The sequence below is a fragment of the Ovis canadensis genome, chromosome 18 (assembly GCF_042477335.2).
Source record: "Ovis canadensis isolate MfBH-ARS-UI-01 breed Bighorn chromosome 18, ARS-UI_OviCan_v2, whole genome shotgun sequence".
NCBI classification, from domain to species: Eukaryota; Metazoa; Chordata; class Mammalia; order Artiodactyla; family Bovidae; genus Ovis; species Ovis canadensis.
The window spans coordinates 36,324,506-36,347,074 of NC_091262.1; the positions used below are offsets into that span (position 1 = coordinate 36,324,506).

General features: G+C 41.7%; 1 protein-coding gene across 1 annotated transcript in view; it reads right to left on the minus strand.

The window, feature by feature from the left end:
* Positions 1 to 21,087, minus strand: part of HDGFL3 (HDGF like 3) — a 79,970-nt gene extending 58,883 nt beyond the window's left edge. Inside the window, exon 1 of the mRNA XM_069558964.1 lies at positions 20,180 to 21,087. Coding sequence (XP_069415065.1) covers positions 20,180 to 20,263 — 84 coding nt within the window. The 5' untranslated portion in view covers positions 20,264 to 21,087. The remainder of the gene's footprint in view (positions 1 to 20,179) is intronic.
* Positions 21,088 to 22,569: the final 1,482 nt, after the last annotated feature.

The window sequence follows — 22,569 nt, forward strand, 5'->3', positions numbered from 1 at the left end:
GATCAAGGCCATTAGGCTGTATGGAATGTAACATGGCACAACGGCTGTGAAAACTCTAGAAATTTTACAAAGGGTTAAAAACTAAGAGTTACTGTATGACTTATCAATTCCATTCCTAAAGAATATATTCAAGAGACTGAAAACATTAAATCCACATAAAAAGCTGTACACATATGTTCATTGCAGCATTATTTATTTATAACAGCCCAAAGTGGAAGTGACCCAAATAACCATTAATTGATGAAGAAATAAACAAAATGTGGGATACCCAAGGAATGTTACTCAGCCACTAAAAGGAACAAAAGTACTGGTAAATGCCACAACACGGATGAACTTTGAAAACATCATGTTAAATGAAAGAAGTCAGATATAGTTTTGGTCATATATTCTATGGTACTTTCTAATGAAATATCCAGAATAGGTAAACTCCTAGAGACAAAATAGATTATTGACTGACATGGATTGGGGTAAGCATGAATAAGGACTGACTGCTTAGCGGGTATGTGTTTTCTCTGAGGGTAATAAAAATGTTCTAGAATTAGTAATGGTTGCATAACACTGTGAATATAATAAAAAACATTGAATTATATAATTTAAATGGGTGAATTTGTTACCTAAATTATATCTCAACAAAAAAAAGATGTATGTACTGTAGTTCCTCATTATCTGCAGTTTCATTTTCTGTGGTTTTGGTTAACCTGTGGTCAACCATGATCTAAAAATATTTAATGGAAAATTCCAGAAGTAAACAATTCATAAGTTTTAAACTGCATGCCATTTTGAGTAGCATGATGAAATCTCAAGCTGTCCTAGAATAGGACATAATCATCCTTTTGTCCAGCATACCCTGTTAACAATTTAGTAGCTGTCTCAGTTATCAGATCAATTGTTGCAGTACTGCAGCGTTTCTTTCAAGGAGTCTATATTTTGCTTAATAATGGCCCCAAAACATAAGGGTAGTGATGCTGGCAATTTGCATGCGATAAAGGAAAGTAGTGATGCTTCCATTAACTAAGTGAAAAGGTGAAAGTTTCGATTTAATAAGGAAAGAAAAAACATCATTTGCTGAGATCTGCTATATGAACGAATTGTCTATCCGTGAAATTGTGAAGGAAAAAGAAACCCATGCTAGTTTGCTATTGCACTGCAAACTGCAAAAGTTATGGCCACACTGCATGATCAGTGCTGTTAAGATGAAATGGCATTAAATTTATACAAAGGCATTTAAATTTATTACAGTATATTGAGATAAACTATCTTATTATTAGCTGTTGTTAATTTTTATTGTGCCTAATTTATAAATGAAACTCTATCATAGGTATGTAGGTATAGGAAAAAACATGGTATATATAGGGCTCAGTATTATCTGCAATTTCAGACATTCACTGGGGGTACTGTAATGTATTCCCTGTGGATAAGGGGAGACTACTGTACTGCGAAACAGTAAGGAGTTTTTCAGGTATACAAGTACACTGAATAAAGTATATAATTAACAAAAAGACCAAATGGGAAAACTTACAAGATTATTATAATCTGACAAAATTTAACTTCTCTTCCCAAAAAAAATTCTTGAAAAACAAGAATTAAAAGAATAGATCAATGGAAAATAGTACAGAATTTAGTTCCTCAAAAAACTAAACACAGAGTTGGCATATGACCCTGCAATCCCACTCCTGGGCACATATCTGGAGAACACTTTAATTTAAAAAGATAGGTGCACACCGATGTTCATTGCAGCACTATTTACAACAGCCTCGACATGGAAACAACCTAGTTCAGTTCAGTTCAGTTCAATTGCTCAGTCGTGTCTGACTCTTTGTGACCCCATGAATCGCAGCACGCCAGGCCTCCCTGTCCATCACCAACTCCCGGAGTTCACCCAAACTCATGTCCATTGAGTCGGTGACGCCATCCAGCCAACTCATCCTCTGTCATCCCCTTTTCCTCCTGCCCCCAATCCCTCCCAGTATCAGAGTCTTTTCCAATGAGTCAACTCTTCACATGAGGTAGCCAAAGTTTTGGAGTTTCGGCTTCAGCATCAGTCCTTCCAAAGAACACCCAGGACTGATCTTTAGAATGGACTGGCTGGATCTCCTTGCAGTCCAAGGGACTCTCAAGAGTCCTCCCAACACCACAGTTCAAAAGCATCAATTCTTCGGCACTCAGCTTTCTTCACAGTCCAACTCTCACATCCATACATGACCACTGGAAAAACCACAGCCTTGACTAGATGGACCTCTGTTGGCAAAGTAATGTCTCTGCTTTTCAATATGCTTTCTAGGTTGGTCATAACTTTCCTTCCAAGGAGTAAGCGTCTTTTAGTTTCATGGCTGCAATCACCATCTGCAGTGATTTTGGAGCCCCAAAGTCTGACATTGTTTCCACTGTTTCCCCATCTAGCTGCCATGAAGTGATGGGACCAGATGCCATGATCTTTGTTTTCTGAATGTTGAGCTTTAAGCCAACTTTTTCACTTTCCTCTTTCACTTTCACCAAGAGACTTTTTAGTTCATCTTCACTTTCTGCCATAGGGTGGTGTCATCTGCATATCTGAGGTTATTGATATTTCTCCCGGCAATCTTGATTCCAGCTTGTGCTTCTTCCAGCCCAGCGTTTCTCATGATGTACTCTGCATGTAAGTTAAATAAGCAAGGTGACAATATACAGCCTTGACGGACTCCTTTTCCTATTTGGAACCAGTCTGTTATTCCATGTCCAGTTGTAACTGTTGCTTCCTGACATGCATATAGGTTTCTCAAGAGGAAGGTCAGGTGGTCTGGTATTCCCATCTCTCTCAGAATTTTCCACAGTTTCTTGTGATCCACACAGTCAAAGGCTTTGGCATAGTCAATAAAGCAGAAACAGATGTTTTTCTGGAACTCTCTTGATTTTTCAGTGATCCAGTGGATGTTGGCAATTCGATCTCTGGTTCCTCAGCCTTTTCTAAAACCAGCTTGAACATCTGGAAGTTCACAGTTCACATATTGCTGAAGCCTGGCTTGGAGAGTTTTGAGCATCACTTTACTAGTTAGTGTGTGAGATGAGTGCAATTGTGCGGTAGTTTGAGCATTCTTTGGCATTGCCTTTCTTCGGGATTAGAATGAAAACTGACCTTTTCCAGTCCTGTGGCTACTGCTGAGTTTTCCAAATTTGCTGGCAAATTGAGTGCAGCACTTTCACAGCATGGTCTTCCAGGATTTGAAATAGCTCAACTGGAATTCCATCACCTCCACTAGCTTTGTTCGTAGTGATGCTTTCTAAGGCCCACTTGACTTCAGATTCCAGGATGTCTGGCTCTACTTGAGTGATCACACCATCATGGTTATCTTGCTTGTGAAGATCTTTTTTGTACAGTTCTTCTGTGTATTTTTGCCACCCCTTCTTAATATCGTCTGCTTCTGTTAGGTCCATACCATTTCTGTCCTTTATCGAGCCCCTCTTTGCATGAAATGTTCCCTTGGTGTCTCTAATTTTCATGAAGAGATCTCTAGTCAACCTAAATGCTCACCAAAAGATGAACTGATAAAGATGTGGCACATACAGAATGAAATACTACACACCCATAAGAAAGAATGGAATGATGCCATTTGCAACAACACAGGGCTTCCCAGGCAGCATTAGTGGTAAAGAGCCTGCCTCCCAGTGCTGGAGATGTATGAGACAGGGGTTTGAGTCCTGAGTCTGAAAGATCCCCTGGAGGAGGGCATGGCAACCCACTCCAGTATTCTTGCCTGGAGAATCCCATGGACAGAGGAGCCTGGTGGGCTATAGTCCACAGGATCGCAAAGAATTAGACTCAACTGAAGCAACTTAGCATGCATGAACACAGCAACATGGATGGACCTACAGATTATCCTACTGAGTAAGTCAGAAAGAGAAAGACAAATACCATCTGGTATCACTTATATGTGTAATCTAAAATATAACACATATTAACTTATCTATGAAACAGAAACAGACTCAGAGTCCTAGGAAACAGACTTGTGGTTGCCAAGGGGAGAGGCAATGGGGAGGGATGGACTGGGAGTCTGGGGTTAGTAGATGCAAACTATCATACATAGAATGGATTAATAACCGGGAACTATATCCAATATCCTCTGATAAACTATAATGGAAAAGCATGTGTGTATATATATATCTATACACACACACACGTGTGTGTGTGTATAAATGAATCACTGCTGCATAACACAACACTGTAAATCAATTATACTTCAATAAATTAAAAAACAGTATGCCAATATGATGTGGATCCCAAACTGTCATCAGATTTCATCATAATGTTCTGAAATGTGCACAAATATAATAGCAGTACTATTCTAACGATACACTATAAAACCAAGATACATTTATATATTAACTAGAAATAAAATGACACCAAAATACCCAATTAATAATTTTACGTCATAGTTTTTCTGAAATTACATCCTGTTTACAACATGAATATGCCTTGGGTTCTTTTGTGTTTAACACCCTAACATTGCCCTGGGCTGTATAATAAATCAAATTTCACACTGTTTTCCTCTATTAGAACTACCACCAGACCTCCATCTGTATAGCCCATCTTGATATCATTAGGTGATCAGTAAGATGGAGGCAAACAAAAAGAGCATAATTTGAGGTCTTTATTTTTTAGGATGACTCCCTAAACAGTAATCTCTAACTAAAACAGGACTACCTGGGTTGGGAGGGGTGGCTAGATGAGTTTTGATGATGAACTTGTGGTATCTGTGTGTGTGTGTGTGTTAGTTGCTCAGCTGTGTCCGACTCTTTGCGACCACATGGACTGCAGCCTGCCAGGCTTCTCCGTCCATGGGATTTTCCAGCCAAGAATATTGGAGTGGGTTGCCATTTCCTCTTCCATGTGGTACCTGAGGGACAGCTAGATGGAGCTGTCTGGTCAGTAAATGGATGTCTGGATTTGAAGCTCACAATAGTGAATATGGGCCCGAAATAGTGGTTTAGAAGATAGTGGTCTCAAGAATGGTGGCTTGAAGCCAAAGACAGATCTATAAATGTATGGTTAGAGAAGCAGAAGAATCTCTCATGAAGAAAAACACATAAGGGAAGCCAAGGGAAGACAGTCTTTTAAAGGCAGTGTTAATTTCCACAGAGGCAACAATCAGGATTAAAACGAGTTCTATTATTTGGCAGGAGATGCTGACTTCTGGTTGAGGGGTGAGAAAGGGACAGTAAGGTCAGTTATTTAAAGAAGCCTGGACCACCAACAAAGGCAGATAGAGAAAGACAGAAGAGATTGTTCTTTCTAGTCTGAAAAGAGAGAGTTAGTGGAGGGGAAGACACTGATGACTTCAAGTCTATGAGAACAAAACTTTGTTTAGGTCACTTCTCTAATCCCTAGTATCTTTAGGGTACCTGGGACATAACAAGCATTCAAAAGTATTTGCTGAATGTTGAACGAAGAAAGGAAATGAGTGGGGACAAGCAAGAAGGGGAGGGTCTTAGTAAAGAGGATGGGGAAGAGGTGATGGAGAGAGAGAGAAAAAAATATTTTTTGATCATTTGTTAAACTTCAGACTCCTTATGTTCAAAATTCCTGAAATAACCCTCAAAAGTAGGCATTACTGTCTCCATTTTACAGTCCACAGAAGCTAAGAGATTTGGTACCCAAGGTCATTTATCTGTTGATGGACAGAGACAGGAAGCAGGCATGGCTTCACCTGTGCGAGAAGCTCCTACTCTTCCACGGCACCTTGAAAATGAACATATAAAATATGAAAATAAAATAATTTGCTGAAAAGAAGGGGGAAAGAAGTTGACCTAGAAAAGGGCAGTAAAAGTATCTCCTACCACCTGAGGAGGATGGACAGGGAGCTGACCAGGTCAAGTAAAAGGAATGATGAGCAGAGTAGAGGTCCTAACTGAAATTAACCCTGGAGCAGTACCGTCTGCATGTCTTTGTGATTATGTCTAGCTGGTCTTAGTAGGAGTTTGGCAGTTAAGTGCATGAAAATGTGCACAAGGTGAGAAATAATCATGTAGGAATAATTCTGAAAAGAAAGGAGTAAAGCCAGGAGGTAGTTGTGATACCACAAGGAAATAGAGAGGACAAGGGCTGAGTTTTCAGAGTTTACAATAATACTGAATGAGAAGCAATTCTAGTGGCGTGGAGTCTTCAGTCACCATCATCTCCCTTTTATCAACAAACTTCTCTAACTGTCCACTCTTGCTGAGGTACCCTACTGCTGTAATTTGCTTTTACAACTAAAAAACAAGGGACATGTTTGTTCTGGGTTATCTGATCTCTTGTAGTTAAATAAATCTTTACCCCAGACAAGGAGCTTATTAAAAATGAACAGTGGAGATCATCAAATTTCATAACTCTATCAAACGCTTTGTCCTTCCCCTGCGACCCCACATGGCACAAGGCAGGGCCAGTAAACAACAGCAGTGAGACAAAAGGCTAAGCGGAGAACCATCAGAGTTCTCGAATACCTGGCTTAACACGAAGATTAACAGAATGTTATCCCTTTTATTTCCAGATATTTCCACTTAGTATAGTTGGGCTATTTTCCAATAGAAATGTACTTATTTTCTGAGTCATCAGCCAGATGTGAGATATAAAACTGTTTCCCATAACTTTTTGGAAATTATCATTTTTGGAAATTGAAGAGTGTCTTACTATCATCAGCATGAGATTTCTCTTCTGAGATTGCTGTATGTAATAGTAGCAAATCTCTTTTTGATTGGACAAAAATGACATAAAGAAAATACAGAATCATTAGAAATGTGTTAGACCCATGACTTTACATATACCTCGGAGGGTACCACAAACCTACCCCACCAAGTCTTCTGGAGTTAAGAAAAGCCTACCAACCCCAGTCATAGATAGCTTGATACCTCCACAGTCTAGTCTCACAAACCCAAGAAAACCCCAGATCCTCAATATTATCAGCCAGGGAACACGAGGTGTCAAACAACGTTTATAATTGACTAGTTAGCAAATGTACGAAGATTCTTACCCTCAAGAAGCCATATGTATGAAACTACAATTAGCTTCAAGACAGTTATAGGTATATTTACAGTTCAAAGATTAGAAGGACAATGAGACCAGAAATATTTAACCTGTATACTTTTGGAGATCAAGGAAAACACTGGCCAGGATGGTTAAATGACCTAACATAAAGTAATTTTCATTTCTTATGTTCATGTGACCTTCATGTCAGACTATGGCTACAGCAGAATAGAAAACTCAGGACTACTAACTCATCTCAAATATTCAACTACTCAGTTCAGTTCAGTTGCTCAGTTATGTCCAGCTCTTTGCAACCCCATGGACTGAGGCACGCCAGGCCTCCTTCTCCATCACCAACTCCTGGAGTTTACTCAAACTCATGTCCATTGAGTCGGTGATGCCATCAAACCATCTCGTCCTCTGTCGTTCTCCTTCTGCCTTCAATCTTTCCCAACATCAGGGTCTTTTCAAATGAGTCAGCTCTTCGCATCAGGTGGCCAAAGTACTGTAGTTTCAGCTTCAACATCAGTCCTTCAATGAATATTCAGGACTGATTTCCTTTAGAATGGACTGGTTGGATCTCCTTGCAGTCCAAGGGACTCTCAAAAGTCTTCTCCAACACCACAGTTCAAAAGCATCAATTCTTCAGTGCTCACTTTCTTTGCAGTCCAACTCTCACATCCATACATGACCACTGGAAAAACCATAGCCTTGACTAGATGGACCTTTGTTGGCAAAGTAATGTCTGCTTTAAATATGTTGTCTAGGTTGGTCATAACTTTTCTTCCAAGGAATAAAATTTCTTTTTATTTCATGGCTGTAGTCACTATCTGCAATGATTTTTGAGCCCAAAAAAATAGCCACTGTTTCCCCATCTATTTGCCATGAAGTGATGGGACTACATGCCATGATCTTAGTTTTCTGAATGTTGAGCTTTAAGCCAACTTTTTCACTTTCCTCTTTCATTTTCATCAAGAGGCTCTTTAGTTCTTCTTCACTTTTCTGCCATAGGGTGGTGTCATCTGCATATCTGAGGTTATTGGTATTTCTCCAATCTTGACTCCAGCTTGTGCTTCTTCCAGCCCAGCATTTCTCATGATGTACTCTGCATATAAGTTAAATAAGCACAGTGACAATATACACCCTTGACGTACTCCTTTTCCTATTTGGAACCAGTCTGTCATTCCATGTCCAGTTGTAACTGTTGCTTCCTGACATGCATATAGGTTTCTCAAGAGGAATGTCAGGTGGTCTGGTATTCCCATCTCTCTCAGAATTTTCCACAGTTTCTTGTGATCCACACAGTCAAAGGCTTTGGCATAGTCAATAAAGCAGAAAGAGATGTTTTTCTGGAACTCTCTTGCTTTTTCAGTGATCCAGTGGATGTTGGCAATTTGATCTCTGGTTCCTCTGCCTTTTCTAAATCCAGCTTGAACATCTGGAAGTTCACAGTTCCTGTACTGTTGAAGCCTGGCTTGAAGAATTTTGAGCATTACTTTACCAGCGTGTGAGATGAGTGCAACTGTCTTTGCGGTAGTTTTAGCATTCTTTGGCATTGGCTTTCCTTGGGATTGGAATGAAAACTGACCTTTTCCAGTCCTGTGGCCACTGCTGAGTTTTCCAAATTTGGCATATTGAGTGCAGCACTTTCACAGCATCATCTTCCAGGATTTGAAATAGCTCAACTGAAATTCCATCACCTCCACTAGCTTTGTTTATGATGCTTCCTAAGGCCCACCTGACTTCACATTCCAGGATGTCTGGCTGTAGGTGAGTGATCACACCATCGTGATTATCTGGGTCATGAAGACTGTTTTTGCACAGTTCTTCTGTGTATTCTTGCCCCCTCTTCTTAATATCTTTTGCTTCTGTTAGTTCCATACCATTTCTGTCTTTTATTGTGCCCATCATTGCATGAAATATTCCCTTGGTATCTCTAATTTTCTTTAAGAGATCTCTAGTCTTTCCCATTCTACTGTTTTCTTCTATTTTTTGCCCTGATCTCTTCTTGCTATTCTTTAGAACTTTGCATTCAAATAGGTATATCTTTTCTTTTCTCCTTTGCTTTTTGCTTCTCTTCTTTTCACAGCTATTTGTAAGCTATTCAACTACTACTGTTCTATATAAACATACCACCCACATAGATTAATTTCCCTTTGGCCTAACAGACCAGACCAGTGCTTTTTAAGCTGTAGGTAGTGAAACTGATTTTGTGGGTTACAACCTGATTTTAAACAAGACGAAATATAAAAATATCAGGATGCATCACATTTAGTATGATTTGTGAATAACTTTTTCTAGTGTGTATATAAAATTAATAATTATTTATTAATATTTATTATAAATTAATATTTACTGTCAGTTATAACCAAAAAGTTTGAAAGCCATTAGACTAGACTGCTACAGAATCAATCAGCAACAATGACTCATTTCCAAGGTCTAAATACTTTTTCAAAATTATTGACTTAATCCTCATGAAGCAGTCCAGTGAAGGAGATAAGAACAGTTATGCCTTGTTTGAAAATAACTGGTCTCATTTTGAAAGTCAAACAGAAGTCTAAAGGGAATTAATTTTCAATCCATTTAACATATACTAACTTTGAAAAAACTGAACTGAGATTGTATAATACTGCTCCCTCTAAATATGCATTTCCTCCAAAATTAAAGATGTCATTAGAACAAAAATTCTACTTCAGTAAAAAGGAAAAAAGAGATCTAAAGCTATGAGTTTATTTTCTGACGTTTTTCCCTACATAAAAGTTTTTTGATCTTCTGTGAAACTCATTTATATATTTGCTAACAACTACTGAACCTAACTGAACCTATCACTTACAACAATTCTCATGTTAATAAACATAGAAGTTACTAGATGTTACTAGACAGAAACAAGGAAGTTACTACTGTGTTAGTAAGAATTACACAGTCCGTTTTGAAATGGTACCTCCACTTTGGGGAAGACTTAGAGACTATAATCAAGCTTAGAGAATCCAGTCAGATCTTGAGTCCCACTAATCAACTGGGAAGAGTGGTTGATTCACAGACTCTTTTTATCTGCCAACACAGTCCAGCTTAATTTGTTAATTTGTCCCCAATCTAAAGCTATGTGGAATCTCTAGAGATGGCTCATCACACTCAGAAATCTGAAGGAGGGGTAATAATGGGAAGTCCTCACAACTCCCAGAGCCTAGAGCCAACCCACCATGATAAAGTCACAAGGAAACAGCTGAAACACTTGCCAAACCACAAAAGCCCTTACTCAGACTTTACTAGGCTCCTAGTCTGGTATTTCTAGGAGGTAATTATTAGGTACTTAATTAGCAAACAGTTCCTTCAAGTATATTTTCACATTTGATTACTAGGGAAAAGGATGAGAGTAAGAATTAGCACTCTCCCTATTTTATAAAGAGGTTATAATGAAAAACCTAGCAAACCATGACAGTGGTAGAATAAAGTGCTTATCTTTGAACTCCTGGTCTAGTCGTCTTTCCATACATGGCAGGAAGTCTTGCTCAGAAATCTGGAGGATGTCATTCTAAAGGTTTGAGCTCACCCATCTTTAGATTATTTCACTCTTTTTATCTCTATGTGGCTCTCTGTAACCATACAGATGTTACTTACCTGACTATAGCAAATTTTGATCAAGAAAGAAGATGAAAGAAAAACTCAATTCCTACCTCTATTTTAATCAGCTGAAAGGAGACTATGTACACAAATGGCAGGAAATGCAGATAGGAAAAGGCTGGTATACGGTCTAGGAATGCAGTAAACTGGCAAGAAGCTGCACAAGCTAGTAGTAGTTCTTATGATGCAGCTTCTAGGCGCTACTTAACAGTAACTTTCATGACTACCCTACTTGATGGTCAAAGCAAACAGGTTCTCTCACACATAAAGGTTTTGGAAACTACACCAAGTCAACACCATGCTATTCATTCAGAATTGATTTTAATGAGTCTCAGCTTTCTTTAAATGTACAACTAATACTTATTTTTATACTGCCTTGTGTCAAAGGGCTTTCAAAGAGATATGGACTAAAGATAATATAATAAATGTTCTAATAGTAAATCTCTTAAGATTTCTAGCTTCACAGCAACTCGTGAGCCCTACAAACACACATCAGTATGTATGGCCATGTTGTTTAGTTGCCAACTCGTGTCTGACTCTTTTGCCATTTCATGGACTGTAGCCCACCAGGCTCTTCTATCCATGGAGTCTCCCAGGGAAGAATACTAGAAGAGGTTGCCATTTCCTTCTTAAGGGGATCTTTCCAACCCCGGGATCAAACTTGCATCTCCTGCATTGGCAGGCAGATGCTTTACCGCTGAGCCGCTAGGGAAACCCCCAACATAACATGAAATGCTTCTTCAGTCCTTAACCCAATCTGGTATCATTTTTCCTATGTTCTGTGGCATTCTTAATAGTCTAGAATTAAGACTTAAGTGTCTTTAGGTGAAAGTCCTTGTTCTCTAATGGGGATATCGATCTCATAGTAGTGTTATATATATACTCATTCTAACTTGATAACAAGATGAGTTCAGTTCAGTCGCTCAGTCGTGTCCGACTCTTTTCAACCCCATGAATTGCAGCACGCCAGGCCTCCCTGTCCATCACCAACTCTCGGAGTCCACCCAAACTCATGTCCATCGAGTCAGTGATGCCATCCAGCTATCTCATCCTCTGTTGTCCCCCTCTCCTCCTGCCCCCAATCCGTCCCAGCATCAGGGTCTTTTCCAATGAGTCAACTCTTCGCATGAGTGCCAAAGTATTGGAGTTTCAGCTTTAGCATCAGTTCATCCGATGATATACATTATTGATATAAATACATATATTTTGCCTAATAACCAAAATTAATTCCATCAAGTATTCGTTAAATGGGGAGACTGGAGGACTGACATAAATACACTGCCTGTGTAAAACAGCTAGCTAGGGGGAAGCTGCTGCATAGCACCAGGAGCTCAGCTCAGTGCGCTGTGATGACCTAGAGGGTGGGATGGGGGTGGGAGGGAGGTCCAAGAGGGAAAGGATGTATTTAAACATATAGTTGATTCACTTCATTGTATGGCAAAAATTAATGCAACATGGTAAAGCCATTATATTACAATAATTGTGCTTATTAAATTAACAAAGGCTTTCAGAAGTTTGAATCATCTAACTTTTAATGAATATGTGAGAAGACAAGTGTTCTCTTATTCTGGTTGTGGTTAAGATAGTGAAAGTTTATAACACAAAGCTTTAAAATACGCATATGCCCCTCGACTCAGATAATTTCCAGAGATTTGTCCTAAGGAAATAACTAGTGATTTAGCCAAAAGAATGTTTCTCAGAGTATTCTTTTATAGTATAAAACTAGTAATAAACTAAAAGTCCTATAATAGGTAGTTATAATTTATAAAAATAGTCCATGCCATAAATTATCAGATGGCTGTTACAAATAATGTTACAGAAACACATTCACTGCCACTGAAAGTCTTCTGAAGATATGGTGTTTAGTCGGGGAAAAGATGGAAAACTGTATATATCACAAAAATTATGTACCTACTGTTATAGGTACATATTCATGATGCTTACATGTATGTCTAGGGAAATTAATCTTTCTAGGATGAACATTCTAGCGTAATAAAATTTTGTTACACAGGTGGAATTAATACATAACATGAAGGTCAGTCCATTCTCTCTTTAAATGAAGACAATTTAAACAGTTTACAGTATGAGCAAAGTGTTTTTGGTGCAAGGAACACTGTTGACTTTTAATGGTAATCTACAGTCAGTACCTCTACTCTGTGGTGAAGGAGCAATTAAAAAAAAATTCTAATTAGTTACAGACATTTTAGTAAAATATATTAAAGATGAATTTTTAGAAAAATAAAAGACATACAAATACAAACCTCATTTTAAAATCAGATTCACAAACAAAAGGTTACTTTATCAAATAGCTAAAAAAAGATTCTAAACTCCTGCTCTCAATTTCTATACCTATCTTGTCAGTGATAGGTAGCAATCCACAGACCATGCTTTCAGTAGTACTACTTGAAATGATTAAGAAGCCTGTTCACAGTGGACTAATAACTGTACCGAGTGGGCTATATTTTGATCAAACATCTGGAGACTCTTCTGCAATAGAAAATCTTTCTCCAACAAATAGGAAGATTTGGGCTCTTCCTTTGTCATGCTTACTATACTTATTAAGTCTATAATGTTTTTCTAAGGCTAACAGACATTTTCAACAAAGTTATGTATCATTTTAAACCATCATTTTCCAAAAGAATCAAACATGATCTCATATAGTGAAACTAAGAGAATTAATATTTTTCTAGTCATGGGGCAACAAGTAGTCATTCAGTTCAGTCGCTCCGTCGTGTCCGACTCTTTGCGACCCCATGAATCGCAGCACGCCAGGCCTCCCTGTAGTCATTAGGGTATTCCAAAAGCGATATGACAGAAACAGATTCACCTGGTTGAAAAGGAAGCAATGGAAAACGTTGGTAGTGAGAATTTAAGTTATTGATCTGCTCCCAGGGTTGAGCAGAAAAAAATGAGACAGTGTGCCAGTTCCTTGGTGATGCGAATACAGTCTCTCAGGGAAAGGGTGCATGAGCCTGTGCCACTCTACACGAGGAATGAACCAATGATGGACCTCCATGAACTCAGGACAAAAGTAATAAAGATTATAAACACCTTACTTTATGTTGAGATTAAGAGGAATTTAAGGCTCAGCTGATTCTCTGAAAACATGTCGTCTGGTCTGGAGAAATAAACCTGCTAGGTTCATAACCTAGCAGTCTATTGTTGAAGGAAAAACAAACAGACAAAGAAACCAGCAAAGTGCTATGTTAGAAACTGAAAATTCCCAACCAGTATGCACATTAATAGAGGGTATGGTACCACTTCCCAGGTGGCACTAGTGGTAAAGAACCCATCTGCCAATGCAGGAGACCTAAGAGACCTGGGTTTAATCCCTGGGTAGGCAAGATCCCCTGGAGTAGGATATGGCAACCCACTCCAGTCTTCTTGCCTGGAGAATCCCATGCACAGAGGAGCCTGGTTGGCTACAGCCCATAGGGTCACAAAGAGTTGGACACCTGAGGAAGCAACTTAGCATGCCCGGTATATTACTTTAATCATTCAATTACAGTATTTTTAAATTGCTGCAAGTTTAACCTGTTGGTATAAAAATGAAAAAATATACCTAGTATAGCGCCTTACATACAGTAGGTGCTCAAAAAAGGTACAGCTCTTTGAACTGTTGTAGATGGGCAGGTCAAATGCTTTATTCTTGTATTCTTGAGTTTTAACAAGTGAGAGGTTGATCACTAGATCAAAAATATGAAGAGTAATGAATGATTTAGTATGAAAGGAACAGAAAGACTCTAGTGCAGTTAAACAAAAGACAGAGGTAGAACACAGAACTAAAAAGAAGCCTCAAGGAAAGTTATGAAGTAATAAATGAAGTTTCTCAAATAGTCAAAAGGGAATAGGAAGATGTAACATTGTAGGACTGAAGCCTTAAAGGAAAACATTTCTTATTAAAAGCTAAGAGGGGCAAAATTTAATCCATGAAAAAGCTTGGAGTATTTTTTTTTTCCCTCACCTCATACAAAGTGCATGTTTTCTTTTTTTTTTTTAATTGAGGCATTACATACGGGAAAGTCGCTGAGTTGTGTCTGACTCTTTGTGACCTCATGGACTATAGAGTCCATGGGATTCTCCAGGCCAGAATACTGGAGTAGGTAGCCATTCCCTTCTCAAAGGGATCTTCCCAACACAGGGATCGAACCCAGGTCTCCTGCATTGCAGGCAGATTCTTTACCAGCTGAGCTACCAGAGAAGCCCCATAATATATGCAATAGTGCAAAAACCCCAAATGTGCAAGTTTGATAAATTTTTACATATGTACAAACCCAGATCAAGGTATGGAACATTTCCAGTGCCTCCTCCCAGTCAAGGGTGACAGAGGATGAGATGGTTGGATGGCATTACTGACTTAATGGACATTTATGAGTTTGAGACCCTGGGAGATAGTGAAGGACAGGAAAGCCTGGTATGCTGCAATCCATGGGGTCACAGAATTGGACACAACTTAGCAACTGAACAACAACCAGTCAGTAACCCTACCATCACCTCCACCTACCACAGACTGATGACCATTGATCAGTTCTGCCTGTTTTTGAATATCATGGGGTCATTCAGAATGTACTCTCTTGTATCTGGCTGTTTTCACTCAATCTTGTATTTCTGAGATTCATCCATATTTTTGTGGGCATTAGTAGTCTGTTCCTTTTTATGGCTGAGTAGTACTTCACTGTACACATACACTACAAATTTGCTTAACTGTTCTTGTGTTGATGGGCATCTGGGTTTTCAACCTTCTGCTTTTATGGATAAAGGTGCTATTATGAGTATTGCTGTATAAGTCTTTTGGTGGACATAAACACTCATTTCTCTTGGATATATGCCTAGAACAGACTGTTAGGTCACAAGGTTGCCACAGATCAGGGCCCTTTTCTAAAGTGATTGTATCAGTTTACTCTATTAACAATGTTTGAGAATTCTCACATAAAGTTTAATTTTAAAAAGCTCTTTAGTTGAAACACAGAGCTTTAAGACATTTTTTGGTATTGCTTCTTTTAGAGGAGTAACATAAGCAGATTTCTCACACATCAGGAAATACACAAGATGATTTTAATAGGTATGAGGAAAAAAAGTACAATTCCTATTTTAGTTTATTCTTTTGCCCAAAAAGTAAACTTTACTAATATTTAATATATAAATTTAACATTAGTGTGTTTATTTAGATGGTTATATTTATTTACCTATTGTCATTTGTGTGTGCCTGGCTGAGCACAATTATGGGACATCTACTACTAACAGAATTCTCCCTAAATGAACAAGCTAGCTAAAGGAGTCCTGCAAAAGCTGTTAGTCACTCAGTCATATCCGACTCTGCAACACCATGGACTGCAGCCCACCATGTTCCTCTGTCCGTGGGATTCTCCAGGCAAGAAACTGTACAGTGCTGCCATTCCCTTCTCCAGGGGATTTTCCCAACCCAGGAATCGAACCTGGGTCTCTTGCATTGCAGGCAGATTCTTTACCATCTGAGCCACAAAGGAAACCCCTACATTGGTCCTACAAAGATGACATGAATAATATAAGCACAAGCACGCAAGGAAATGGCCAACCTGACAATTCTTTATTTCTTTAGAAGATTAAAAACTCTGACATTCTAGTCAGGTTTCACAAGAAGTAGGCAAAAAAATTCCAAAACTTAGAACTTTTAAAAATATAAACTTAATTTAGTACTATTAATGACATTTTGCCAATAAGAATTTTAAAACACAAAATATCCTCTAAATCATGTCATCCCTATTAGTTTCTTTTTGCCTTTATTTTACAGTGTAGATAACAGTGCAAAGAACATGTATATATAATTTTAAAATAAATGTATACATATTAGAGGTGCCCATGCTCAATTTTTTTTTAACCAATAATGTACATACTCAAAAAGATTCAGAAACTCATTTTAGCACAACTAATTTTTAGTATTAATTTAGTTTATCTTCAGGCATAAATGAACTTCTAATTTTTAAAGTTATATACAGTGGCTCAGACAGTAAAGAGTCTGCCCCCAATGCGGGAGACCCAGATTTGATCCCTGGGTCCGGAAGATACCTTGAAGAAGGAAATGGCAATCCACTCCAATATTCTTGCCTGGAGATTTCCATGGACTGAGGAGCCTGGTGGGCTATAGTCCACGAGGTTGCAAAGAGTCGGACATGACTGAGCGACTAACATGTTCACTTCACTTTCACAAGTATTCCCATCAGAAACAGCCAGCTGCTATTTAATGTTAAAACAACACATGTGAAAAGGTGAGAGGACAAGAACCGCCTGGGGAAAGGCATGAGGGAACTTTCCTGGGTAGCGGTACTGTTCTGTGCCGGTAGGGGCTTGCCTTCCACCAGTGTACCCACTTGTCAAACTCCCTGAATGGTACATTTACAGTAAGTGTGTTTCAGTCTACATAAATTTTACCTCAAAAGGAAAAAGGGGATCTATTAAAAGTACTGACCTCTAGTTAATGACTTGATGGACATGACTTTGAGGAAACTTCTGAAGTTGGTGATGGACAGGGAAGCCTGGCGTGCTGTAGTCCACAGGGTCACAAAGAGTTGGACAGGACTGAGCGGCTGAACTGACTGTACTGAGTTAAGGATACACATGCTCAACTGTGTACGAGTAAATTATAATGATGGGTGCAACTTACTGTGAGGTGCATTAAAATAAGATGAACTGCTATACACCTAGAGGGATGGATATATAAACAAATAGAGCAAGTATAGTAAAATGTTAAGTGTGGAAATCTAGGTGGTAAGATATATGGCCATTCACTGTACAAATTTTTTAAAACTTTTCCATATATTTGAAAATTTTCATGATAAAATGTTGGACAAGAAACAAATTTACTCAAGAGTTGAAAATTTTAAATAGTGTAGTGATACAGGGGAAAAGTTAGAAATCCAAAAAGGAAAAAAGGAAGGAACATTCAATACCATTGCTTAGTGTTTTTACATACACTATACCTGTGAGGTGAGAATTATCCCTATTTTACAGACTAGTAAACAGAAACTTGGAAAGACTACAGAACATGCCCCAGGACACAGAGTGTGAAGCCCAGCCAAAAGCTGAAACCAACCTGATCAAATTTACCAGAGGTCTGAATTCTCTTGGCTCACATTCCTCATAAGGGGATTCCTAGAACTAAAACAAATGTCATCTCTACAGCAGGGAAGTCACTTCTCCATTCCACGTGGATCAGCTCTATTAGAAAGCTCCTCCCCATAGCCTGAAAAAAACTGTCTCCCCCATGTTCTTCCTGTGTTTAACTCCTTGTGGCCATATAGAATTCAGGGCTGGCCTTCAAATCAAGCAGTAGTATTGAAATCTGAACGATTAGGATTTTTCCCCTGTAAGTATTTTATAATATCATCTACAAAGTTATAGCTAGATGTAAAGTAGGGATACTATCTCCTAGAATTGGTAAGAAAATAAAATGAGAACACTTGACACATTCAACTGTAGCTCAAGAAGAGCAGAAACTCAAATAGCTCCTTCTTTTTCTAACCTTTACCTTTATTTGGAAATTACAGCATGCCACTCATTATAAAATATTTTAGAAAATTAGGGAGACTTAGGTCCTTTCCTTGAGGAACTCATTGTAATGTGGACAGACACAGATTTCCCCCCTGTATTTACTGCATCTTATCTAACAATGTAATTGACTTTACTTCCTCATTTTACTTTCCATTTTCCCTTGGTATGGAGTTAAAACTCCTAGGAATTTTATGTACAATTAAATATACAACTAGGACCACTTCTGCAGCACGTTTTTGTTTCAAAATCACTACAAGTGGCCAACCTATGCAAGCAACATGTTAATAAAATTTTAAGCCTATTTTCTTTTTGACTCTCAGGAAATATTTTTCAAAGATAAGATTAAAGAAAGCCATTGTGTTACAAGAAAATGACCAACTGGTGATGATAACTTTTAATTTACTTTTGACTATGCATAAACATATGCGCCCTGTAACTGTTTATTTCTTACTTGAAGAGTATATTCAAGGGATTCTCTAAAGGACTCCTAAAGTAACAAATCTTGCCCTATATATATATATATATACACACATATATATATGAAGAAATAATCCATTATTCTACCATGAACTTTGATACAGTTCAGATACGGATAAAAGTTATTTGCACAGCGTCATGAAATCTGAATGAGACTGTTTTTTTCCCCTTGAAATCTGAGGTTGTTAGTGTTGGAAGAAATCCTAGAGATGATCATTTTATAGTTGCAGAAATGGATATTCAGACAGTCCAGATGATCAGCCCATAACAGAGCCCAGACCAGATGCCAGGGTCCCCCAATTCCTGACCCAGTGTTCTTCCTATTTTACAATCATGACAAACTGGAAAAAAAAAAAGGATTATGTCCGTCCATTACTTCAACTTCACTAAATTTCAGTCTGGCCACCCATGATATCACTTCTTTTTGTGAATGGGTGTATTTGGTGGGAGAGGGGGGACGGGCGGGTAGGGGGAGTCTTGGGTATCTTCACTTGCATATAATACAACATTTTTAGGGTTTTCACTCATATTTATGCTACCACTATTTTCCATGTCTACTTCTATTCCTCAAGGATACCAATTCAGACTTGAACATGCTTTGACCCTCCTTTCCACTACATTTCTTATGTCAAGCAATTAACTGCCAACTATTATAAAAGTAAAAGGGATTGATTTTAAAACACAAAGCACACATGCTAGTAAAGGGCCTGGTAAAAAAAATTTAATGTTATGTATTACATGCAGATGCTTTCTAGAGAAAAAGCACAGCAACAACTCTGCTTATGGGAAGAGAGAGCTATTGTGGACTGAGGTGGGGGGCCAAGGATGAGGTCTGGAATCCGACCTAAAACAAATATGGAGGTGAAAAGGCATAAGGAGCTTCCGGGACCCACTAGCCAGTGGCAAGCTGCCAGCTCCTGACTATTCGGTGTCGGTTTAAAAGAAGCAGGGGCACCGGGGATGCTTGTACCCCAGGACAATGATGGAGCAGGCAGGGCACCCAGAATCGCGCTCAGGGAAAACTCAACAAGTCTGGACGGCAAAGGATGCTCTGCGAGATGGATGAACGACTGCCAAGAGGCTGCCGCTGGCTCGGAATGACCACTGCCCCTTTCCAGGATCGACGCCGCGGGCGCCCGCCGGCTCGCGGACAGCCATTTGCACTACGCTCCTCTACGTGCCCCGACGTTCGCCCCGAGACCGCCGAGTCCGCCAACCACCCTGCCCCGGGCGATGCCTCTGCTCCAGGCCCGCTTCCCGGCGAAGCGGGCTCCCAGTCACCGCCGGCTTTCCGGGAGGAAGGCAGCAGCTGGCCTGCAGGGGCCGGAGCCGCCTTCGAAAGTGGGCGGAAGGATGGCCGCCCTCGCGGGGTGCGGGCGCGGCCCGCGGGAACCCTCGCCTCCGGCGCGGCCGAGTTCTCTCTGCGCAGCGCCGCCCGAGCCCTCAGCCCCGGCCGCAGTCGGCCGCTCGCGGCGGGCTCCGCGCTCCGGGCTGAGGCGATGGGGAAAAGGGGCGGGCGCGCCATCATGAAGGGGAAAATGGTGGGCGGGCGGGCCCGCGCGCCGCCGCCGTACTCACCCGGGCGGGCCAGTGCGGATAGCCCTTCATCTTGGCGAAGACCAGGTCGCCCGCCTTGTACTCGCGGGGCCGCGGACGCGCCATCCCTGCCGCTCCCCTTCTTGGTCGTCCTTGGGCGCCGCGAAGATGCCGGGAGGCCGCCCCCCCCCGCGGGCCGACGGACTGCGCCGCGCTCCCCGCGGGCCTCGAGCCGGGCGGGCGGGCGGACTAGCGGCCGCTCCGACGAGGGGAAGCGTCGAGGCGGCGGCTGAGGCGAGGGGGTGGGCGGGGGGCTCAGCAGGCCCGGCAAATCACCGCCCGGCAGCGGGGGAGGGGAGCCCCCGGCCGCTCGGCTCTTGCCCGCGCCGAGGTCCCCGCCGCCGCCGCGCGCTGCTCACAGGCGCCGCGTCGCCTGCCTCATGCCGCCGCCGCCGCCGGCCTCCTTCCCGGGCTCCCGGGCGCGGCGCGAGCAGCGGGCCTCGCGCCTCCTCCGAATTCCTCCTCGGGCAGCGACCGCAAACACGATCTTATTATTGTTCTCGCGCGCGCTCAGCATCCCCCCCCACACACCCCACTTCCCGCTCCCACCCCTCCCCTCCAGCGCCGGCCGGTTAATTCCTAGGTACACGGCCGGCTTTCGCGCAGAAACCGAGCGCGCCAGCCCGGCTGCTCGGCGGGCGGGCGGGCGGGCGGGTGATAGGTACGTCCTCCCCCAGCACCGAAGCCCGCGCCGGGCGGGCAGCAGCGCCTACTCCGATGGCCGCCCGCCGCCCGCTCTCTTTTGTTCTTGGCCGGGAACTGCCAGCCGCAGCCCAGCCAATCACCACCTGGCCGCCCCCCTCCGCACAGGTCCGCGCCACCTCGGGGGCGCTCCCACCAGCCCCCAGTCCCACGCCCACCTCCCGCCGACAGATCTCCGGCGCGGCTCCCCCCGCCCCCCGGCGCGGGCCGCTTCTACGAGTGCGCTCGGCTGAGGGGGGCACAAAGGCGCCCCAGGCCGGGGCCGGCCGCGCGAGGCCGCCCAGAGCATCAGGCTGATGGAAGAAGCACTGGGGTCAGCGACCTTGTGGGGGGGGGGGGGGGGCCTCACCCTAGGTCTGCCCTTCACAGTGCGGTGTGACCCACCCAGGGCAAGCCGTTTAACCGAAGTCACCGAAGGTTTTCTAATTTGCCGAGCCGGACAGTCGGGATTCGAACACGGATCTCCGTAACTTCAGAGTCCGTCAGCGGTTATGCCTTTCGGGGTGCGTCCGCCGTCCAGGCCTGTAGTTTTGTGAAAGGGACATCTTCTGGTACTCGTTTCCAATCCTGGCAACATTTTGGACAGAGTTTTTGTTTTTTGTTTTTTAATCTGCCCAAAGAACGAATGAATGAATGCCGCCTCTTTCATCATCCTGGAGCTCACCTTTAAGAAGTCGGCTGCCGCGGCTCCTGAGCGTAACGGACTTTGGTCCTCAGCTTCTTTCCTTGCTTGTGTCTGTCCCTCTCCCAGGCTTTCCTGCAGTTTCTCCCAGCATCTGCTTTCCTCACTCGCCCTGTAGAATCGTGTGTGTGTTTTAACCCCTGTTGTCTTTTATCCAGGGCTTCGGATAATGGGGCGTTAAATTCTCTAGACTTCCTGTGAATTGTTTACTTTAATAGTGCTTGACTTTATCTGCTAACGGCATTCCCTTACTCATTGCATCTGGTGATTTTTTTCCTCTTGAGATATTTACCGTTCCTCAATAGTCCTCCATTGTCCTCTTTTCTAGCTGTAGACTAGGTCCTTTTGCCTCTCTTGCCTGTGTCAGTCCCTTAGAGCTGCTATAACAAACTATCATAATTACTATAGGCTGGGTGACTTTCAAACCTCAGAAATTTATTTCTCACAGTCCTGGAGGCTGGGAGGTCCAAGATCAAGGCATAGCAATTCAATTGTCTCCTGAGGGCCTGCTTCCTATTTCACAAAAAAATAGTCTTTTCGTGTTACTACATGGGGTGAGGGGTAGAGGGGAGGAGGGTGAAACTCTCTGGGATCTCTTAATCTCATTGATGAGGTCTCCATCTTCACAGGGATTCCCACTTGGCGGTAGCGGTAAAGAATCTGCCTGCCAATGCAGGTGATGCAAGAGATGCAGGTTTGATCCCTGGATCAGGAAGATCCCCTGGAGTAGGAAATGGCATCCCACTCCAGTATCCTTGCCTGGAAAATTCCACGGGCACAGGAGCCTGGTGGGCAGAGGAACCTGGCGGGCTACAGTTTATGAAGTCACAAAAGAGTCAGACATGACTGAGCACACACACACACACACACCATCCTCATGACCTAATCACCTCCCAAAGGTCCCACTTCCAAATACATTGGGCATTAGGTTTTAACATGAATTTTGGGAGGATACAGACATTCAGTCTGCAGCAGCCTGCTCATGTGT